We start from the raw sequence: 20,311 nt of genomic DNA on the forward strand, positions 1-20,311 counted from the left end.
CACAGGTCTTTCGGATATAACTTAAAACCGGAGGTCCAGTGTCGCGACAGGGGTTGACACGCTTTAGAAACCTCACTGCTATGGCTCTGAACGCTAAGCATATAGGTCTAAATTTGTTGTACTTCACCTACAGCTGGTGACGTCTCAACATGAGTGAAGAATTTCTCGACGAGACGTAAAAAAACCACCAATCAATCAATCGCGAATGCTGTCTGTTTTCGATCACGGGGAACGACTGTTACTGCGAGTAATGGCGGTACATTATCGCGGGAAATGGCTGTAATCAGGTATACTGTAACATTTCCGCACGGTGTGTTAGAATAGCAATTAAATACCGGATTTTGGACAAAACAGATAAGTGTTTCTCCCCAAAATCAAAGAGAGTCCTTTGCATATATGTTGAGTTTATGTTTTAAATTCAGAAACGCTATTAACCACCCTTTACACATCTGTGAAATACAGTATGGGTCATTTCCTTTAAAGAGTGGATTTTACAGAAAATTGATCTTTTTGATATAATTGTGAGCTCCCATGAAAAGATAATTATTCCTGTTTTTAATTTAATTATTGTTCCAACAAAGCATGTATTTTTCATTCGTTCAGAAAGAAATCCAATATTGCTTTTAAAGATATCAAATTACAATTGCAATACTACTGTACACTTGAAGAATATTACATAAAGACCAAGCAGAAGCTGGTATCTTTATGCAAGGCTGGTGTTCTGATTTTCGAGCTAGTCGTATTAAACAGGATTTATCAATATATTACGGTTTCCCCATTCAATTGCATTATTCTCACATTTTAATGATAATTAATTTTGGCAAACACAACCTTCTTTCCGATCAGTGGCGTGCGTGTGTGTGCATGCATACGTGCGGTTTTATTTTCTTTCCTTTTTATTTCTATAATTTGAAATTAAAAGGCATAGAGTGTCAGCTCTCATTTGAAGCAAAATTATTTGTCAAATAGACAGTAAGCTTGTTTAATTCTGAGTCGTGGTTATAATGCTGGAATGCCTCTGAAATGAAGAAAAATCGATTTCTGAGTAGGAAAAAGGGCTAACTTCAAATGAATTTGAGGAAAATTAAGTAGAACTTCTCCACGGTGAATTTATTTCCTTTTAGCCATTTCTTCTCAAATACCCCCCCCCCCTCCCCCCAAAAAAAACCAACAATAAAAAGTTACATCTCATCAATCGCACAAATCTTATAAAGAATACCCAGTTGAGAGTAGGACAAACACTGACCCTTGGGATCGGATGCTTAGGAGGACTGCTGTTGACCGGTCACACTGGCCTTGAGTCCTATATCTTGAACATGTAAATGGAGTAATCCGTAATCAAAATTATGAACGGTATGTGGTGTTTATAATTTCGAGTTCATTGCAATATATCAAATGGACATATGAAAGTCGGTGACTTAAAGGTGAAGATTACGAACAGTGATCAATCTCATAACTCATATAAAGGTGAAGATAACGAACAGTAATCAATCTCATAACTCCTATAAAGGCATATATAACGAACAGTGATCAATCTCATAACTCCTGTATATTGTGAAGAATTATGTCTAATATGGAATGTCATATTTTCGTACGAATGCAATCCAACCAATCAAATGTTTTCAAAGGATGAATATGGGTAGTGAATATGCTTTAGTAAACGTTGTGGACTGTGGCCACGCCAGTTATAACACCTGACTAGCTGGGGTCCTGGGCTCGATTCCTATTCCAGATGTTTTCTCCTTTCCCGCTACATTTCCACCAGGAAATAATTTGTTATGTACTTCTCATTAGGCAAAACTGGTACATATCGCGTTTCTTAAAACTATCCAAGCTTGTTAACTAGATACAACAGGCATGGGATGACTGCTTCCTTCAACATGACTATTCTTATCTCACTCAGTTAGCATATAAAAACAGAAAATATAAATATAGCCATGCATACAATGCTAAATTGAAAGAGAGAGAGAGAGAGAAGGAGAGAGGAGTCAAATGACTGACGGAGACCATTTGTCCTAGTCAGTTTTAAAATCATCTAAGTCATTTCTCTCCTTAGAACCATACTACAGGATTTTATAATTTTGTTTCGATGCTTGTATAAGGGCTTTTACTGTAGGTTGATTTTAATATATATGTAAATTTGTTTCATTAAATATAAAAGTTCGATCATCAAATTCTATGTAAATCTCTTTTGAATTACAATATCTAATAAATGTTGGTGATAATTGTACTTTTGGACAATCCCAAAGTAAATGATAAATTGTTTTCTCCTCACTTTGACATAAAGTGCATAGTTTTGACTCTACCTATTTTGTACAGGTAGCAGTTAGTAGTTAAAATGTAGTGGTTAACCATTAATTCAACACGATTCGGCATTGTGATATCAAGTTAATGTAATTATAATCTAACACACTATTTATTTCTAAGTTTTTTTCCACATCAAACTCGCACGTCATTTTGACACTGTGATGCCATTGTATTATATCACACCCCTTATTTTAAAGTTTTTTTTATTGCAAACTCATACGACCTTTGACCGTGTTTTATTTTCATATTCCCCCAATTGATGATATAAATTGCTCAAGCAAACTAATAATTGTTGTTGAAAACATAAACACTTCTAGAATAAACTTCGGTTTTGAAAATACACGAGGACGCGAAACTGTGGCGCTTCAGACTGGCGCACGCGTTTGCGCTTCATGAAAAGTATGACAGATTAAAGCGTTGCAGTTAAGCGCTCGGCAGTAGGTGAATGTCACGGGTCCTCGGAGATGACCAATTAAAAACGGATGTCTCGTGTGTCACAGTAGGTGTGGCACGCTAAAGAACCCTCACTGCCCAATGGCCTAAATTTGAAGCCCTTCACCGGTCTTGGTGACGTCTCCATATGAGTGAAAATTCTCGAGAGAGATGTTAAACAAGATACAATCAATCAATCAATCATACCCTTATGTATTTCTATTTTTCAACTTTCATTTCTGTCGGAATTCCCAGCTGTTTATTAAGATAAATACAGGCATTGTTCGCCACTGTATCGCATTCACGTGGAAATGGCTACCATTGCGATTGGCAAAGCCATGAAGAAAAAAACATTAGAAATGTAAATATATCGAAATGGCACAGAGCTCTTACCATTCGAAAGCCTGTACAATGAGAAAAAAAACCCTTTATTCTCAAACAATCGATCATTAATTTTGTTAAGCCTATTTGATAAATTAAGAACTAACAAACACAAAATATGACTAAGTCTTATATCTCCATATCTAGATTCACGGCCATCCCACGTTCATCTGAATGTTAACAAACACGGAGTCCCAGATCTCTCAGGGTGCTACTTGACGTAACAAGATATCGATTGGAGGGGTATTTTTATTTCCAATGGATTTATAAGTGTGAGGATTAAGTTCAACCTAATGCTGTAATACGGCTAGAGAAATGGCGATTGGCCGTTGAATTATTCTCGCTGACGCAAGAACTCCGACTCGATTTGTAAAAATGTCAATTATCGTTTTCATTGAAAGCTTGCAAATCAACTTATCTACTTCAAAACAGATGCATGTAGAATGAACTTGGACCCATCATGGGATTTAGTTGAGTTTGGGTGTGAACAACGAGAAACAAGAATGCAGTATTATACTCAGACAAATCATGAAACAAGAATTTATTATTATACTCATACAAATCATGATACAAGAATATATTGATTTACACATATAAATCATGATACAAGAATTGATTGATATACACATGCAGATTATGATACAAAAATTTATATATATACACATACAAATAATGATATAAGAATATACTGATATACACATAAAAATCATGATACAAGAATGAAAGGTGAAGATGACGAAAAGTGATCAATCTCATAACTCCTATAAGCAATACAAAATACATGTAGATAGTTGGGCAAACACGGACCCCTGGACACACCAGAGGTGGGATCAGGTGCCTAGGAGGAGTAAGCATCACCTGTCGACCAGTCACACCCGCCATGAGTCCTATATCCTGATCAGGTAAACGGAGTTATCCGTAGTCAAAATCCGTGTGCCAAGAACGGTCTAACAATCTGTATGAAACACGTCAGACAGCATTTGGCCCAATGATAGGTTATATTGGCAAACTAGATCGTTATAACGACCATAAATGTCGAAATGCTGACTTCAATCGAGACTGTTGAAACCCCTGTACCATCAACTTGTTTGTCAGTAGCTTGCCTCGATTTAAAAACTGACCATACGCAGCACAAGCTCTTGCGTATCGAATCAGTTGAGAAATATAAACACCATATGCAGGTGATAATGGAATATTGCTACATAAATATGGGAAGTTGACGATGGAGATACTGAAATCATCCCGTTTGTCATACAGTTGTCAGTTTGCCGTTAATGTCTACTTTCAATAAAATATCTAAGTATAAAGCAGAAGTGGACGACTCTTTGGTGTCTTTTATTTCGAGCTCACAGGGATAAATCGAATCGAAATGTGAATGAAAGTTATTATTGTTAATAGACAAAACGTCGTCGATATATCGAAATGTCGAATTGAAGGCCACAGCAAGAGATTTTTTCTTCTCAATTCTGCTTCATTTGAATATAAAAACAGGTCAGCTAGAAAGGGAACACAATTTGTGCACATGAGGATTCCAACAGACTGTTGAAAGACCTGGTCACCAAAGACCACGAAGATATTGTCAATGAGTAACTCCAGCATATTTTTTATTTCAACTTCAGAGTACTTGTGCATGGAATCTGAGTAGCGTTTAACAAAGTAATTTTGTGGATGACTGATCACTAGATATGAATATTTTCGTTTTTCATTTTTGTTGAAGTCTAAGAATATATTGATATACACATACAAATCATGATACAAGAATAATATTGATATACACATGCATACTATGATACTGGAGGCAGATTATCGCTCTTAATAAATAAAAATACTGGTATAAGACAGTTATGATTTACCAATGTCCTCCCTTCTTAGTGGGTTTTATCGGCTTTCAGGCATAAACTCATAGTCAATCTCTATAAAGGTCATCAATAACATTCACAATGACAATGTTGTCGACATTTCCCGAAGAGATTTCGGAAAAGCATAATTCCATAAGCACACACAGGCCATTCATCAGTTTCTAAATGGAACCTCTCCTCAAATATTAGACTAGACATAATTCATAAATACTGATAACTAAATATCAGGAGTTTTCACGAATTCAGTAGTACATGTACAATGTATTAAAGGCCTTCATATTTGCGGATAGTTTTGAATCACTGGTTCGTTTGGGGGTGGGTGGGTGTTTTTTTATACGATAGATGAATGTCCCACTATGACTTTTTCTTGGAATGCATCTGTCAGTAATCTCGGTTCCTTTTGTACAGATCGGAGAAACACGATCGCCTTGAGGACTTCTCCATCGCTCACAGCGACCTGGAATTTGGTGATTGTCTGCGGATTGGAAGACACCAAACAATATATAGGTACTTGTGCATGTGATAGATAGAGATATTATAAAACAGAACGATAAGCTTGTGTGGGAGACATGGATAAACTATAGATTGGTTTTAGCTCACCTTAGCCGAAAGCTAAAGTGAGTTTTTCTGATCATATATGCCCCTGTGCACAGTCTGTTTTCTGTAAAGTTTTGATATTTTCACCTTCGCAATAAGTACAATGGGTTGCAGTGTTTAGCATACACAGAGACATATAATGAATTATACAGTACCTGACCAGAAGTGAGTCATCATCTCACTTTTTCACTAAATATTTCATTGAAAAATGCCTTTTTTAAAAATAAAATTATTGTAACGTTATTTGTAGCTCATTTTTATGGATACAATATATCATAAAATGCAAAATTTCTTCATTTAATTTCAAAATAAGTTTATCTGTAGGCGTTGTGGTAATAATCACCCATCAGATGCGAAATTGAAATTCTACGACATAAATTTGGCAAGAAATTGTAGCATTTTGAGGTTAGAATTTTTGCCTTGATGATTCATAAATTATTCTCAATGATCAATGTATCACAACTTGCTTAGCATCCTAAGAAAAGAAAATTTGAACAATTTTGCATAATTAAGTGAAAAAAATTATGGAAATCAGATTGATATTGACCACACAATAAGTGTTTATAAAAAAAGGATTTTCCAATGAAATATATAGTGAATAAATGAAATGACGACACACTGTGTGTGTCTGGGATACGGAGTTACGGAACGTTGTGAAGGTCACCAGACCAAGCTAAAAGCCAAAACATGATACAACACAAGCAATCTAATTAATAAGTTCTAATTAGGAATGATGAAGATTTAAGATACAGGAATATTATAGATTTTTCAGCTGTTTGAAGATGATAATAAGCGAAAGAATAATTACAAGCGTAATTCCCATAAACTACAAAGGCGATTGAAAGTAGAGCACTGATTCTTATTTTCAGAGGAAGATGGCATGGAGATGTGAATATCCACAGTTTTGACGCAGTCTCTGAATCCGATGATTTCTGGAATAAAGTCAGAAAGTTGTGTCGAATTCGACACGAAAATTTATTACTGTTTATGGGCGCCTGCTTAGAAGAATGCCATTTGGCAATAATATTGAGGTAATTCATACTCTCAATATCTAATTTAGAAAAGAAGCGTATTATTGTATTACGTATATTATACAATTCTTGATTTGTTTAGATTGTCATTTGGCAATAATATTAAGGTAATTCATATTCGCAATATCTGATTTAGAAAAGAAGCGTATTATGGTATTACGTATATTATACAATTAACACACCGAGATTGGAGGGTGGGGGAAATATTGTACCTTAATGTTTTATTATATCATTGAATAATATAAAACAGCGAAACTGGCTACAAGCCCTTACGAAACAATACCTAAAGTTAAAAGCAATTTACATGTATATCAGGCGAGTACCCAGAGAGAAAATGAAGTGTACACAAAGTACGGCAAAAGGTCTGGTGGCCGCCTTGAGGTCCTGGGAGCTCCCGGGTTTTATGAATGAAATCACCTTTTTTGTCTTCTTTTTTTTTGAGTGAAATTCAAAAATGGAGTAAATTTGATTGAATGGGCATTATAATGTTGATTAAATTATAAATCGGAACTATATAACGCGAAGTTATTTTTGAGACACAAATATTTTAACGACAGATCTCTCTCTCTCTCTCTCTCTCTCTCTCTCTCTCTCTCCAGTATATTAGTTTAGTAGAGTAAATGACGGGGTTTTGCGACATGAGTCCCCACCAGAGCTTCGCCCTGAACCCACAGGGGCCTTAAGGCGGTCCCCAGATCCCCTGCCTCTCATATTTCCCCACATCACATATTCCATGAGATTTGCAATACACCGCATTTTACAATAAACAAGAGGCCCACAGGCCTTTTCGGTCACCTTAGTATCAGTTTTAAAAAAGTATCACTAGTCCCAAGAGCTAAAAATCTACAAAAAATGCTCTGTTCTGAATATCTCGGCTAAATTCTAATGTTCAGCCACAGTATCAGATAAGATGTGTTCTTAAAAACTTCAATACCAGACTCAAAAGTGCATACACAGATGAAAGGCTTTACATGTACGTGGTATGATATATGTATTATCATTAAACGATACCACTAATTTAGACCCACCCTAAAGTCAACCCTGGGGTTGCGAAATTCACTTTTTGTGCATCCTTTTCTGCTTTTCCTAATCATGCATTTAGTTTTTGTATTGTATCAGTAAATTCAAAGAAGTTCTTCAAATGATAAAGACGATAATCACTAAAATAATTTTGGCTCCACCCTTGGGACCAGTTCCTTACCCCTAGGACCATCAAATTTACAATTTTGGTCAAGAACTACCTATTCCTTCTAAATATCTATTTAGTTTTAATTTAGTATCAATAGCCTTAAAGCAGATTTCATTTACATGTTTTGCACATATACACTATTTATACCAAGTTTGACCCCGCCCTGGAGTCAGAACCTCTACCCCGGGGGTCATGAAATTTACGATTTTGGTAGAGACCTTTCTGCTCTATATTACTATGCATTTTTTTTTTATTTTTAAAAGATGTGCAGTTGTAGAGAATATTTCCGAAAATTGGTTAATTTTTGCCCCACCCCTAAGGCCCAAGGGATGCAGTATTTCTGAAAATTAGAATTTATGTCTCCTTATCCCAAAGATGCTTCATACCAATTTGAAAATAATTGGAGTAGTAGTTATCAAGAAGTTAAAAATGTTTACTCAGGTGACCTTAAAACCCACCTAGTTTAATATTAGGTCCGTTTTAAATTCGCCCAAAGAAAACGAGAGCAATAATGTCACACGGACGAAATCGTTTCCAGTATTTTCTGCGGTTTTTTTTAGTTGTCAAGGCGGAATCTCCATGTATGACCATATTCATGTCCAACGTGAAAAGACGTCACTGATCTCAAAACTCCAGTTCATCCGCCAGGTGTCGTACGGCATGGGGTACCTCCATTCCAGAGAAATAGTGCACAAGAGATTAACAACGCGAAATATTTTTCTGTGTCCAAACGCCAGAATCAGTGTGATTGATTATGGATTTGCGGAAGTTAAATATGACAGGTAAGTAACATATCGGGAAATATGCAAAGCCACTCTTCTATATATACCCATAATGCAATGGATCAGTTATATGTCAAAATTCATGTGAAAACGGTGGATCGTCATGCATTTACTTATATCTGTAACATCCAAGGATATTGTACATGTGTATTCAATTCGATTTTCAAAACAATGTTAAAACACGGTAAGTTTCAGATAATGAAACAGTTGTTAGGCACTCTGTACTTTGGGAGGAGACAAAAACTAGTCTATACCGATAACCGTCTGAAAAACACAAAAATGATTGATTGATTTTTTGCTGTTTTCCGCCACACTCAATAATTTTTCAGTTATCTGGTGGCGCCCAGTTTTTATTGGTGGAAGAGAGAACCCAGATACAATGTACCTGGGAAGAGACCACCGACCTTCCGAAAGTAAACTGGGAAACTTTCTCACTTACCGGCGCGAGCGGGATTCGAACCCGCGCCCGCAGGGGTGAGAGGCCGTGTGATTTTGAGCGCGATGGTCTAATCACTCGGCCATGGAGGCCCGAAATGAAAACTTTATCTTGTATAAAGAATCACTGGTGATGAAACAATTAGCAAAGTCCACAACAACAATCACCTTTAATCAAATTTCTAACTTTTTATGCTCCACGAAAATTTTTCGGGGGAACTAATTTTCGGGGGAGCATATAGTTGACGTCGTGTCCGTCCGTCCGTCCGTCCGTCCGTATACCCATCCGAGCTCATCTCCTAAGCCTTTCACTAGAAATTGATCATAATTGATCACAAATATTCCAAGCTCATTTTAAAGGTCAAGGTCACTCAGAACATATTTATGAAAACAACCTTTATTTCAACAATATTTCAACATTTATTGATTTTTTTTCTGGAGCAAGATCTCGGGGGTAATTTTACAAAATTACCTTATATGAGGAAAAGGTTCCGCAATTTCGACAGTTTTGTTGAACAGGTAATGATAATATATTACACAAATAATTTATTGTGCGAGTCATTCGTCATACGAGGAGTTCATTGGTTACATACGGTTCGGGGAGCATCCATCAGTTTACAGATACTTTGGTATTTTAGAGGTTGTGCAAATTTATCAATATATATGACTCGCTTTAGTACGTTAGACAATTTAACATGCATGTAAATTTGAGCCTAGTACGAGCGCCTAGTACCGTGCAACACGGAGATAATAATATACTTTTTCACAACTCGTTAATAATTCTCAAAATCTTTATATTGGCTGTTTGTTTTATGCTCCTTTGAGAATTTTCACTCATACTGAGACGTCACCAGCTGTAGTATTTAGACGTCACTCGGATCACCTCGGCCGATTCCATCTAACCTCGGATGTATGATGTTTTCCGTCATAATACGTTTACCAGTGACGTGTAACAACATGTTTTAACGTCACTGATCAAATGGAACTACTGAAGGCTTTCGCAAAATACAGTCCTTCCCATCATATAATAATCTTAATGTGTAACTGTTTCTCTTGATTTAGACACATGCATGACACTTAGGGCTACATGTATACAGCATTGAAGATTCTTTAGCGTGACCTCTTTAATAAGGTCGCACTCGAAAGGCCTGTGATTCTGACTTCTAAATGCCAAGCGTTTGGCGAAGGAGCGATCACTGCCTATTTTTGATGTTTATGATTTGACGAGGCCAGGATACGAGCGAGGCTCAGACATGTGACACCATGGCCACAAAGCAAACGATCAAATAACTGAGCCACCGCGACCGGTTTTATCTGTTTGTAGACTGCAGCATTTGTTTTAATATCAATGCTATTCATGTACCAATTATCATCAAGACTCTTGCATTGGCTATTTATAGGCCTGGGTTTGCCTGTTTACCACGTGGTGATTTGACATATATTGCTCCGGAAATCCTACGTTCTATGTCCGTCGTTCCACCACTGCTTGTTGCGCTGGAACCTTATACATTCGAGACGGACGTGTATGCTTTTGGGTGAGTTTCATGTACAAATATAGTGCTCTCTATGTTCATTTATAGCACTTTTCTGCAATTCCCCACGAGGATACATTTTATGAACTAGACCGCCAGAAGAATCCAATAAAATAAATTGACATTTAGACGTAATGTGCGAGCTAGTGGACAAAAACTACCTACAGCGCAAGTTTTCTCAATACACATTTGACAAAATCTCGTGAAAGCATGCTGAGCATCAGCGGCATTACGGCAGAACACGACCTTTTCAAAATCCAGAAATGTCAAAATAGTATTAGTGAGTGGTTTGAAGCATGCGACAAGTAAATTAAAATCCGTCTCTTTGTTCCGTTGATCTTAAGTTCATTCTTAATGATTCTTTCATTTCCTCGACGACAAGACGTGTGATTGGCTTGATTCATGAGATGCAAATTTTTGCTGGACAGAAATTATTTATTGCTTGTTTCCCTGTGAAATCCTACATAATGTCTGCATTTTATGAAATCTAATTGCCTCGTTTATAACATATAACAGAGAAATAAAAGTTTATCAATTATATACTTTTTTGAATGACAAGCATTAAATGTTCATCATTCTGTCCTGGAACTGTCGTCTATGTGTTGTTTACAAACTTACAATGTTCTTTATCTACTTTGTATTGTGCATTTTAGAACTGTCGTCTATGAGTTGTTAACAAGCTTATAATGTTTCTTATACTATTGTAGAACTGTCGTCTATGAGTTGTTGACAAGCTTATAATGTTCCTCATTTACTTAGCTAGTATTGTACATTTTAGAACTGTCGTCTTTGAGTTGTTAACAAGCTTATAATGTTCCTTATACTATTGTAGAACTGTCGTCTATGAGTTGTTAACAAGCTTACAATGTTCCTTAGACTATTGTAGAACTGTCGTCTATGAGTTGTTAACAAGCTTATAATGTCTCTTATGCTATTCCAGAACTGTCGTCTATGCGTTGTTAACAAGCTTATAATGTTTCTTATGCTATTGTAGAACTGTCTTCTATGATTTGTTGACAAGCTTACAATGTTCCTTATACTATTGTAGAACTGTCGTCTATGAGTTGTTAACAAGCTTATAATGTTTCTTATGCTATTGCAGAACTGTCGTCTATAAGAGTTGTTGACAAGCTAAATGATGTTCCTCATTTACTTAGTATTGTACATTTTAGAACTGTCGTCTATGAGTTGTTAATAAGCTTATAATGTTCCTTATACTATTGTAGAACTATCGTCTAGAGTTGTTGACAAACTTACAATGTTCCTTAAACTATTGTAGAACTGTCGTCTATGAGTTGATGACTGCCCACTATCCATATCATGGAAATGTTCCAGACTTCATTATCTGGCAAACTTGTAAAGACAAGAAACGGATGATCCCAAATAAAACAGGAATGAAAATTCTCGAGGTAAAATTTTATTTGCTATACAATTGAAATGGCTGTACGTTGAAAAGTATATTGTCTTTCTTTGCTCACCTGAGCTGATACCTCAAGTGAGATTTTCTGATTACCCATTGTCTGTCCGTCTGTAAACTTTTCACATTTTCGACTTCTTCAGCACCACTGTGCCCATTTTAGATAACCTTGGCAAAAAGTTTCCTTGGGTAAAGGGGATTCAAGTTTTCTTTTTCAAATGAAGGACAATGCCTTTCTCCTAGGGGAGATAATGGCGAAATACAAATTCTTCACAACCAGCAGGCAATTTTCAGCACTTTGCATAAAGCATCCCTAGGTGAAGTGAATTCAAGTTCAAATGAAGAGTCATTTGACATAGTGCAGATTCAAGTTTGTTAAAATCATGCCCCCCAAGGGGGGGGGGGGGGAGTAGAGAGGGGCCACATTAGAGGATCAAAGTTTTACTTGTGAATAAATTGGGGAACTGTTTTAAATCTGCATCCCAAGAACGACTGGGCCAGAAAAGTTAGAATTTACATGAAAGCTTTCTGGCATAGTGCAGATTCACAATTATTAAAATCATGGCCCCCGGGGATGGGGAGGGGCCACAATAGAGGTAAAAGTTTTATATGCTGATATTCATAAGAAATTAATATCTTTAAAAATATCTCTTGAACTATTTAAGGGCTTTTATATTTTGTGAATACATTCCTTTTATGTGATATAGTGGTGTGTGATCTTATGACCTTGACCTGGAAGTTTGGCCTAGTTATGGTAAAAATCTTACATATTCAATATATCTAGATCTTTCATATTTTGTATATTTATTTCTTATGGCAAGACCTTTCATTTCATATCATGTCTTTTGACCATGAACTCTAGGTTTGACCTATTTTTAAAAGCATAACCTACATGTATTATGTATATCAGGAACTATTTTAGGCAGGACTTTCATATTTTGTATAGAAATTCTTTATGGCAAGGCATTGTGACACAATGGTATTTGATCTTTTGACTTATTTAATATTTCCTGAACTATTCAAGATGGGGCTTTCATATTTTGCATATAAGATGGCAAAACCTTCTAATACTTTGGTGTTGACCTTGAACAACGGCAGGGCCAAGGTGGCTCAGGTGAGCGATGTGGCCTATGGTCCTCTTACATAGTGGATTAGATATTTGGGTGGACAGTTTTAAATCCATACTTAAATTGACTACCCTTTCTCCAATACCGTCCTTATTTGCAACTTTTAAAGTTTTATTTCCATTATCTTCATTGTTTATATTGAAGTGATGGGCACTAAATTCCCTCTTGACTTACAAGTAATTTCTGAGCAATCAATCACATTGGAATGATCTATCTTAACCCGTCTGAGACATAGCATGAAATTTCTCCTTTGCTACTTTCAAACAATGGATAACTCCATTTACCTGATTAAGACAAGAGAGCTCATGGCTGGAGGTATCGGTTTACGGGGATGCTTACTCCTCCTAGGCACCACCTGTGGTGTATTCAGGGTTCAGTGTTTGCTATGTTTTCGAGTTTAGAATAGTGAAATGTAATTTGTAATGATTTACATGGTTACAGATTGATCAATGTTTGTTGTAGTCATCATTAGCATGTACGAATTTTCCTTACACGAAGGGGATTATATTCCCGTCTAAGAAATGATAATTCAAAATTAATAAAATATACCGTATTATGTTTTTTTCGTGATAATCCAAATTTCGGTTTCTTTGCAAGTATTTTTGAAGCGCAAACAATTAAATTCGCATAAAATGTATACCGATTGTGTATCATATCTTACAAGATATGAATAACTCAACTCGCAAACAAAGAACTACAGAAAAATAAAAAAGTAACAGTGTTTTGGGGGTATTTTCGCAAAGTTTGTAATACGCAAAAATAACTCGTTATAAGATAGGAGGTTTCAAAATTATGTCAAGAACCACCCAGCCATAAAAGATACATATAGCAAAGCCTTTTTATATTAAAGATTGGCGTTTGTTCAGAACATGACCTCCGAAGCTGTACAGTGACCCACAATTGGTCTGGAAAAAAAAAATTGGAGACCCACAAGTCTACACTTTCTTCAATCATGACTTCCAGAGTCAATAAATTAGGTGATGATTGGGATTTATAGTTTTATAATACGGTAGGAATATTTCAAGAATCAGCTCTATAATTAGAAGCTTAAAATTTACCATGGCCATAAAATAGAGAAATGTAGTGCAAATTCGTATTTCATCATCAATCCCGGGGTCTGGGCCGGACCACAACTGAGACTTTTAATTTTGGAAATGTAGGAAACATCGTTAAACATCTTTCTCAGTAAGTACTTGCTTCGAATAGGGAACTATCCGGTAGCGTAGAGGAGGGGCCACAACACGTGAGATAAATTGAACCTCGTAAAAGGAGTTTGTCAAAATGTATATGAGTCACTTCTACCGCGAAAGTACATATCTAGCATACCCACAATCAAATAAACAATATGATGCAAAAACAATCCTTCTTAAAGCTATATGACCCGATGTTCATGTATTATTTTTGTACAGAATTACATTAACCCTTCCCCACAATCACTCACTTTAACGCGTATACCTTTGCCCCACAATCACGCACTTTACCGCACTTTCAATGCGCAATTGTTTTTACTGCGTTTTATCGTTGATACAGCGAAATGTGTTATTATTTTTTTTTATAATATCTTGGGTTGTAAGACAAAATAGTGATAAAATGAGCCATTTGCCAGATTTAATTAATAGTTCCAACAGTAGCAAAGAGATAGATTAGGGGATACACTACTGCAACGCAGCTCCATTGTTTACTGACGGAAAAATCTAATGCAGTATTGTAGAGGAATTATTCATGTTTGGTTTTATTATTTTATTTGGTTATTTCAATTTATCATAAACCTACAGGGTTATGAATATTACTGATCGTCAGGGAAATGACAAGTTTATGTTAAAGTAGCATCAGAAAGAAGGGGGTGGGGGGGGGGGGGTGGAGGTTAAAAATTCAACACAAATTACATCATGAATTTCGTGGTATGCATAAGTTATGTATATCAAACAAAGTATTAATAAAATAGGGAAATATTTTTTAAAAGACATATGTGTATGTATTCTCCTGCGAGGTTGACACAACAACATTCTTATTTTAAACGAGAGAGGAAATGTGTGTACATTTTCAATTTGGTCATTTGTAGTGTTTATAAAGAGACCCTAGTCAAAACCGTGCCTTTCAAAACTCGGACACACAGATTACGCAATAAAAAATCATATTACATAAAAATTTACCGAAACAAATGAAGTCAGTAATGGACACGAAATCTAACATTTTATTAGATTTTAAATGAAATGATTGGCAAAATGAAGTATATATGTAAGGTGCGAGATTTAAAGATTGATGTCGGATAAAAATCTAAATTCAAATAGTTAGCTTAGGGGGAAGGGGGGGGGGTTGAAAACTTCCGTAAGTTTTTGTCATCCGACATCGATTACATATTAGTGGAAAGAGGAAAAAAAACAAGTGTCTGGTAAAAACTACATGATAATATCACATTTTAATGAACATTTTAAAATAGTTTTAATGTACACTTTCTTTTGTGAATGAACAGTAGAAAAGGTATACAGAGTGTTATTCATACTAGTTTGTTCTTACGTGTAAGTCGATTAGTTTCAACAGGCATCATATTTAATTCGTGAGGGGGGGGGGGGGGGGGGGGGTCTTGGTAAAAACTATGTGAATTTGGTTTTTGTCAGACATTGAACTTTTGATCTCGCCCCAAAATCTTTCATTTTGTTTATCGTTATTTTTCGCAATTGAATTCATTGATTTATCGAAGGCTTGGATCTAAGCAATTTTTATTGAGTCGACTCGCGAAGCGAGATGCTCCTTGCTATCAACGGCGTGCGGATTCATCGCGTATCACAAACTCTCTGTTTATTCTTACACCGACAGCAAATAAATCCCGCGCACAAAGATCTTCAAAAAATGTTCTTTTGCTTTTTGAACAGCTTTATTAAGTTTTGAAGACATATCATACATGTATGTTGACATTCTTATAACAATGTAATTTAAATGAGTCCCCTCAATACGTTTAAAGAAACTAAACATAGTGCGCATGAATACATGATGTAAGCAACAGGCGATTGTACATGTGTATAAATATATCAACTACAAAAACAGATTCGTAAACATAAAACAAATAACTTATAAGTAAATATTTCTTAGTGAAGAAAGTGATATCTCTCTTTCTTAGGTTGGAAAAGCATAGTAAATATTTGAAAATGTACGACCGATCATACTCCCCGTCGAGGCCTCTTCGAAAGTGTGTCAAAGCCTGAAACATGTGACTATTTCTGCGGGAATCTACCAGGGTGAGATGAGGAACGCACGTCCAGTTTGTTATGTTTTCGTTCTACAGTCAGATATAGATAATCACATTTACGGTGATTTACCGTATTTTGCCGAATATATTTTAATACGCATCCCCTTTTGCCAAGTTTTGGGGCCTGTAAATTGTGGAAATACCTTTGTTTGTGTGTACAATCACATTTAGCGTCACGAGAAATCTTTGTAGAAATAATGCAGGTTCTCAAAAAAGCATGCAATTGAATTTGTATGCAGTGCAACAAATTTGTTTTTTAAGAAAACGACAATCTTGTCCTTATACACACTACATAGCAGTATTTTCGGGGAAATAATGTTAATTTCAGCAAAGAACGAGAGTTCGTAGTAATACAGTTTTAAAAGACTCGATATTTTCTTTGTTTAAAGTTCACACACACACACACACACACACATATATATATATCAATTAAATAGCCGATGCGAGCGTTCAATGTTTTGTAATCAAAACATCACCCAAGCTTCGAAAACTGACGTACCAAGGTGCGATATAACGACCCTCTCGGTAATTATAAACATATCAATAATCAACGCCAGTAATTTGATTGGCACTAAATGATACATACATGTAACCCTCTAAAATTTCGCCGCATTTAGATGGGTAAGTACATCAGTCGTTTACTGCAAAAGGAAAGTTAAAACTCAAAAGTAATCGCATATTCCCAGATCCATGAAAAACGTGCTACATGCAGAAATCTGACAAAATCAAGTGACAAAGGACGTGTACACAAAACATGTGCTAGTCACGGTATCATAATATCATGGCAGTTTTAAAAATTGTACGATGATAAATTTTAATTGGCTGTTTGAAGTGTTTCATAATGATTAGTTACAGGGTGTAAGATAATTAAAAAAAAACAACAATTTTACGCTTTTAGATAAGTAAACAACGCGGCGAAAAATTAGAAGTGCACATTGCATTGACTAAAACAAAATGAGTCAAAAACCTTTAGTGGTATGTATAATGTGTCCCTTCACATAATTTTTTTTTTTCAAAAGTGTGTATTATATTTGGTTAAATACGAGTGTAAATTAATCAGCATATTCCAATTGTAGTTTTTTTCTAGAATTATGGAAGCCCATTAATGTCAATGTGATAGTCAGTATTTACGTTTTTCCGAAGTACGGAAACCCATTTCAGCCATATTTCTAAATTCATGTGACTATATATATATGAGATTCTGTAAACAATTACTTATGCCCCCTTTCAAAGAAGAACAGGAGGGGGGATTGCTTTGCACTTGTCGGTCGGTAGACAACATGTTCGCTTAATATCTTGGGAAACATTCACTTGATCGTTATGATATTTCAAATGTTGGTTGGTTATGAGCAGAAGAGGACCCCTATTGATTTTTAGGTCTAAAGGTGAAAAGTCAGTCCACTCTGGACATAGGAATATACTGTCCATTCAATATCTTGAACACCCTTTGCTTGACAGACGTCAAACTTGGTACACTGGTACATCCTAAGCTAAGGAGTAGATGACCCCCAATTGATTTTGAGGTCAAATGGTTAAAGATCAAGGGCAAACTGGACATAGTAATATATTGTCTCGTATATTTCAAGAATCAGTAGCTTGATTGACACCAAACTTGGTACACTGGTACATCCTATGGAATAGATGACTCCTATATAGTTTAGGTCACATGGTCAAAGGCCAAGGGTCAGTCCATTCTGGACATAGGAAGATATTGTCCACTCAACATCTTGACTTGCATTGGTTTGGTACTATTATCAATTAAATGATGCATGTGTATAACCGTTTACAATTCTGCACCACTTTGGGAGTGGGGGCATTGTTGTATGTTTGTATTGTTTGACAAACGCTTCTTGTTTTCTTTATTGTTTTGATGGTAGCATTTTATGACTAGTTGATGAATAAACTCTCAAAATATGCACGGAGAGTCAGGACAGTAAAAACAGCGATGTTTCTTACAGATGTCAACTGCATAGTCATTGTTATATTGACTAAAGTTTAAGCTCAAGGAATTGATTTGCTAAACTTTTTTGTTGGATGGTATCTTCTTACAACCACTGTGGTGCTTATTTGAGGGTTTTCTGTTGTGATATAAAGTACTATATGACTATATAATGATTTTCCTCCAATTCTTAGCATTTGTACATCATGGATTGTTTAGCACAATCATAAGTTAGCAATGACTATTTACATCCATGTTGGATATGTACATGTAATTTAAATGGTAGTGGTCATGACTTAGTCAAATTTAGTCACCATACACAGTTATGATGCATTAAAGTATAAATCCTGCTAAAAGAAGCGTGCATATGTAAATTCACACACAGGATGTTCGTCATCCTTGATTACTACTATCTTGCTCCTTCAAGATTACCTATTCCAGTTGACAATGAAGAGCGAGTCGACTCTCAGGCCCTTTAGGCCTTTGATTTCATTTTTATTATTACTTTGCAATAAATGAAAGATGAATGACAGAATAAGTAGCAATTCTTAATATAAGGGGGGGTGGGGGTGCGCCTTGAATTTGGCCAAGTTTCAGGTAGATTAAAAATCGGATGAAACGGCCCATGTCAAGCAGTCATAATGTGATAAAAGAAAATATGAAATTTATGGTATAATAAATACTTACATGTACACATTGTACTTCACAACTGATCCAGTGAAACACTCAATTTATAAACAATTTAAGTATATTGTCTCTCTACATTTAACATACATATCAGCTAGCTAGTGTACCCACTCTTAAAATTGGTTAAAAGTAATGATTACATAAATTTGAACCAAAACCTTTAGATGTTTGATAAATGATTCATCATAACTGAGTGACTTATGAGAAAGATCATTCAAATTCTCGATGAATCTTCTCGTGTGTTTTTTTTTTATACCATTCATTTTGCAAATCATTTTATGCGCTGGAAAATGTGCATTTTACTGGTAATTGTATCTTAATTAAATGGTAGAATATTAATTAGTTTTTAAAGTTTTTAACTTTCCTTTAATTGCATGCTTGAAAACATTCGATTGTAAAAGAAAACAGTGAGAATATTATTTAAAACGTAAATATAGTGGGTACGTATTGTCTGTTAGGCGGCAATAAATAACCCCATGCGCATCAGGGGAAACCCAACATGATGTAGGCCTATATAACTCAGACGCAACTGTCTAACTTGAAGCCTGAATGAGCATAAAACAACGAATCACTAAGAGGTATTTGATAATTTTATTTTTCTTAACCTTACGGCAAGGTACTGTTTTTACAAAATACACATTTTTACACAGATAAGACCACCGATGATCTGAAAGTTTGAACTGGTCACGTGACTGTCACTTGAAAAGGCCGAGTGACAGTTGTTTGTAAACACCAATTTAAAATCAAATAATTCTGGTTAAAACAGATGAAATAATATATGAAATGTCGTACAGCCTCATAAATACGTACAATCTAGTGTATTGTGGTTTAAAGATTAGCTGAGGAAATTATACATTGTACGAGGCAATCACGGGATTGTTTAGACAAGACACAAAGTATGCCTCGGAGATTCAAAGCACTATGGCAGACGACAGTTGTATTGTTAAGATAAGATACATACCGTGCCGAAGATTCAAAGCAGTATAGTAGTGCTCAGACAATATCTATTGTTTATTTGCTTTACGTCCCTTTGAGAATTTTTCACTTAGATTGAGGCGTCACCATCTGTCGGTGAAGTACCATATATTTAGACCTATGTTTGGCGCACAGGATCGTATCAACGAGGGTTCTTTAACGTGCAAACGCCTGCAGCGACACGGGACTTACGGCTATATCCGAAAGACCCGCAACTCTGACTTCTAAATGCCGAGCGTTTGGCGAAAGATCAATCACTTCATTGTCTTTACGTCTTAGGTTTGAAGCTGCCATGGCATGAGCGAGCCTCGAACTCACTAGGCCAACGCTCTCATCACGGCGAAGACAAGATACATAGCATTTTGCGGTGACTC

The 20,311-nt window shown here is 35.8% G+C and overlaps 1 protein-coding gene across 5 annotated transcripts in view; it reads left to right on the forward strand.

The window, feature by feature from the left end:
- LOC125649285 (kinase suppressor of Ras 1-like) overlaps nucleotides 1-20,311 on the forward strand; it is a 55,561-nt gene that overhangs the window by 25,221 nt on the left and 10,029 nt on the right. For 4 of the 5 annotated variants that reach the window (XR_008803188.1, XM_048876721.2, XM_056165810.1 and 1 more), the window contains 5 exons: nucleotides 5,388-5,486; nucleotides 6,446-6,607; nucleotides 8,357-8,578; nucleotides 10,414-10,548; nucleotides 11,825-11,954. Coding sequence is in view for 4 of the 5 variants with exons in the window: in XM_048876721.2 (XP_048732678.1) it covers nucleotides 5,388-5,486; nucleotides 6,446-6,607; nucleotides 8,357-8,578; nucleotides 10,414-10,548; nucleotides 11,825-11,954 (748 nt within the window). In the remaining variant the exon portion in view is untranslated. The remainder of the gene's footprint in view (nucleotides 1-5,387; nucleotides 5,487-6,445; nucleotides 6,608-8,356; nucleotides 8,579-10,413; nucleotides 10,549-11,824; nucleotides 11,955-20,311) is intronic. The other variant, XM_048876723.2, reaches the window with a different exon arrangement.

The sequence above is a fragment of the Ostrea edulis genome, chromosome 5, assembly GCF_947568905.1.
Source record: "Ostrea edulis chromosome 5, xbOstEdul1.1, whole genome shotgun sequence".
NCBI lineage: Eukaryota > Metazoa > Mollusca > Bivalvia > Ostreida > Ostreidae > Ostrea > Ostrea edulis.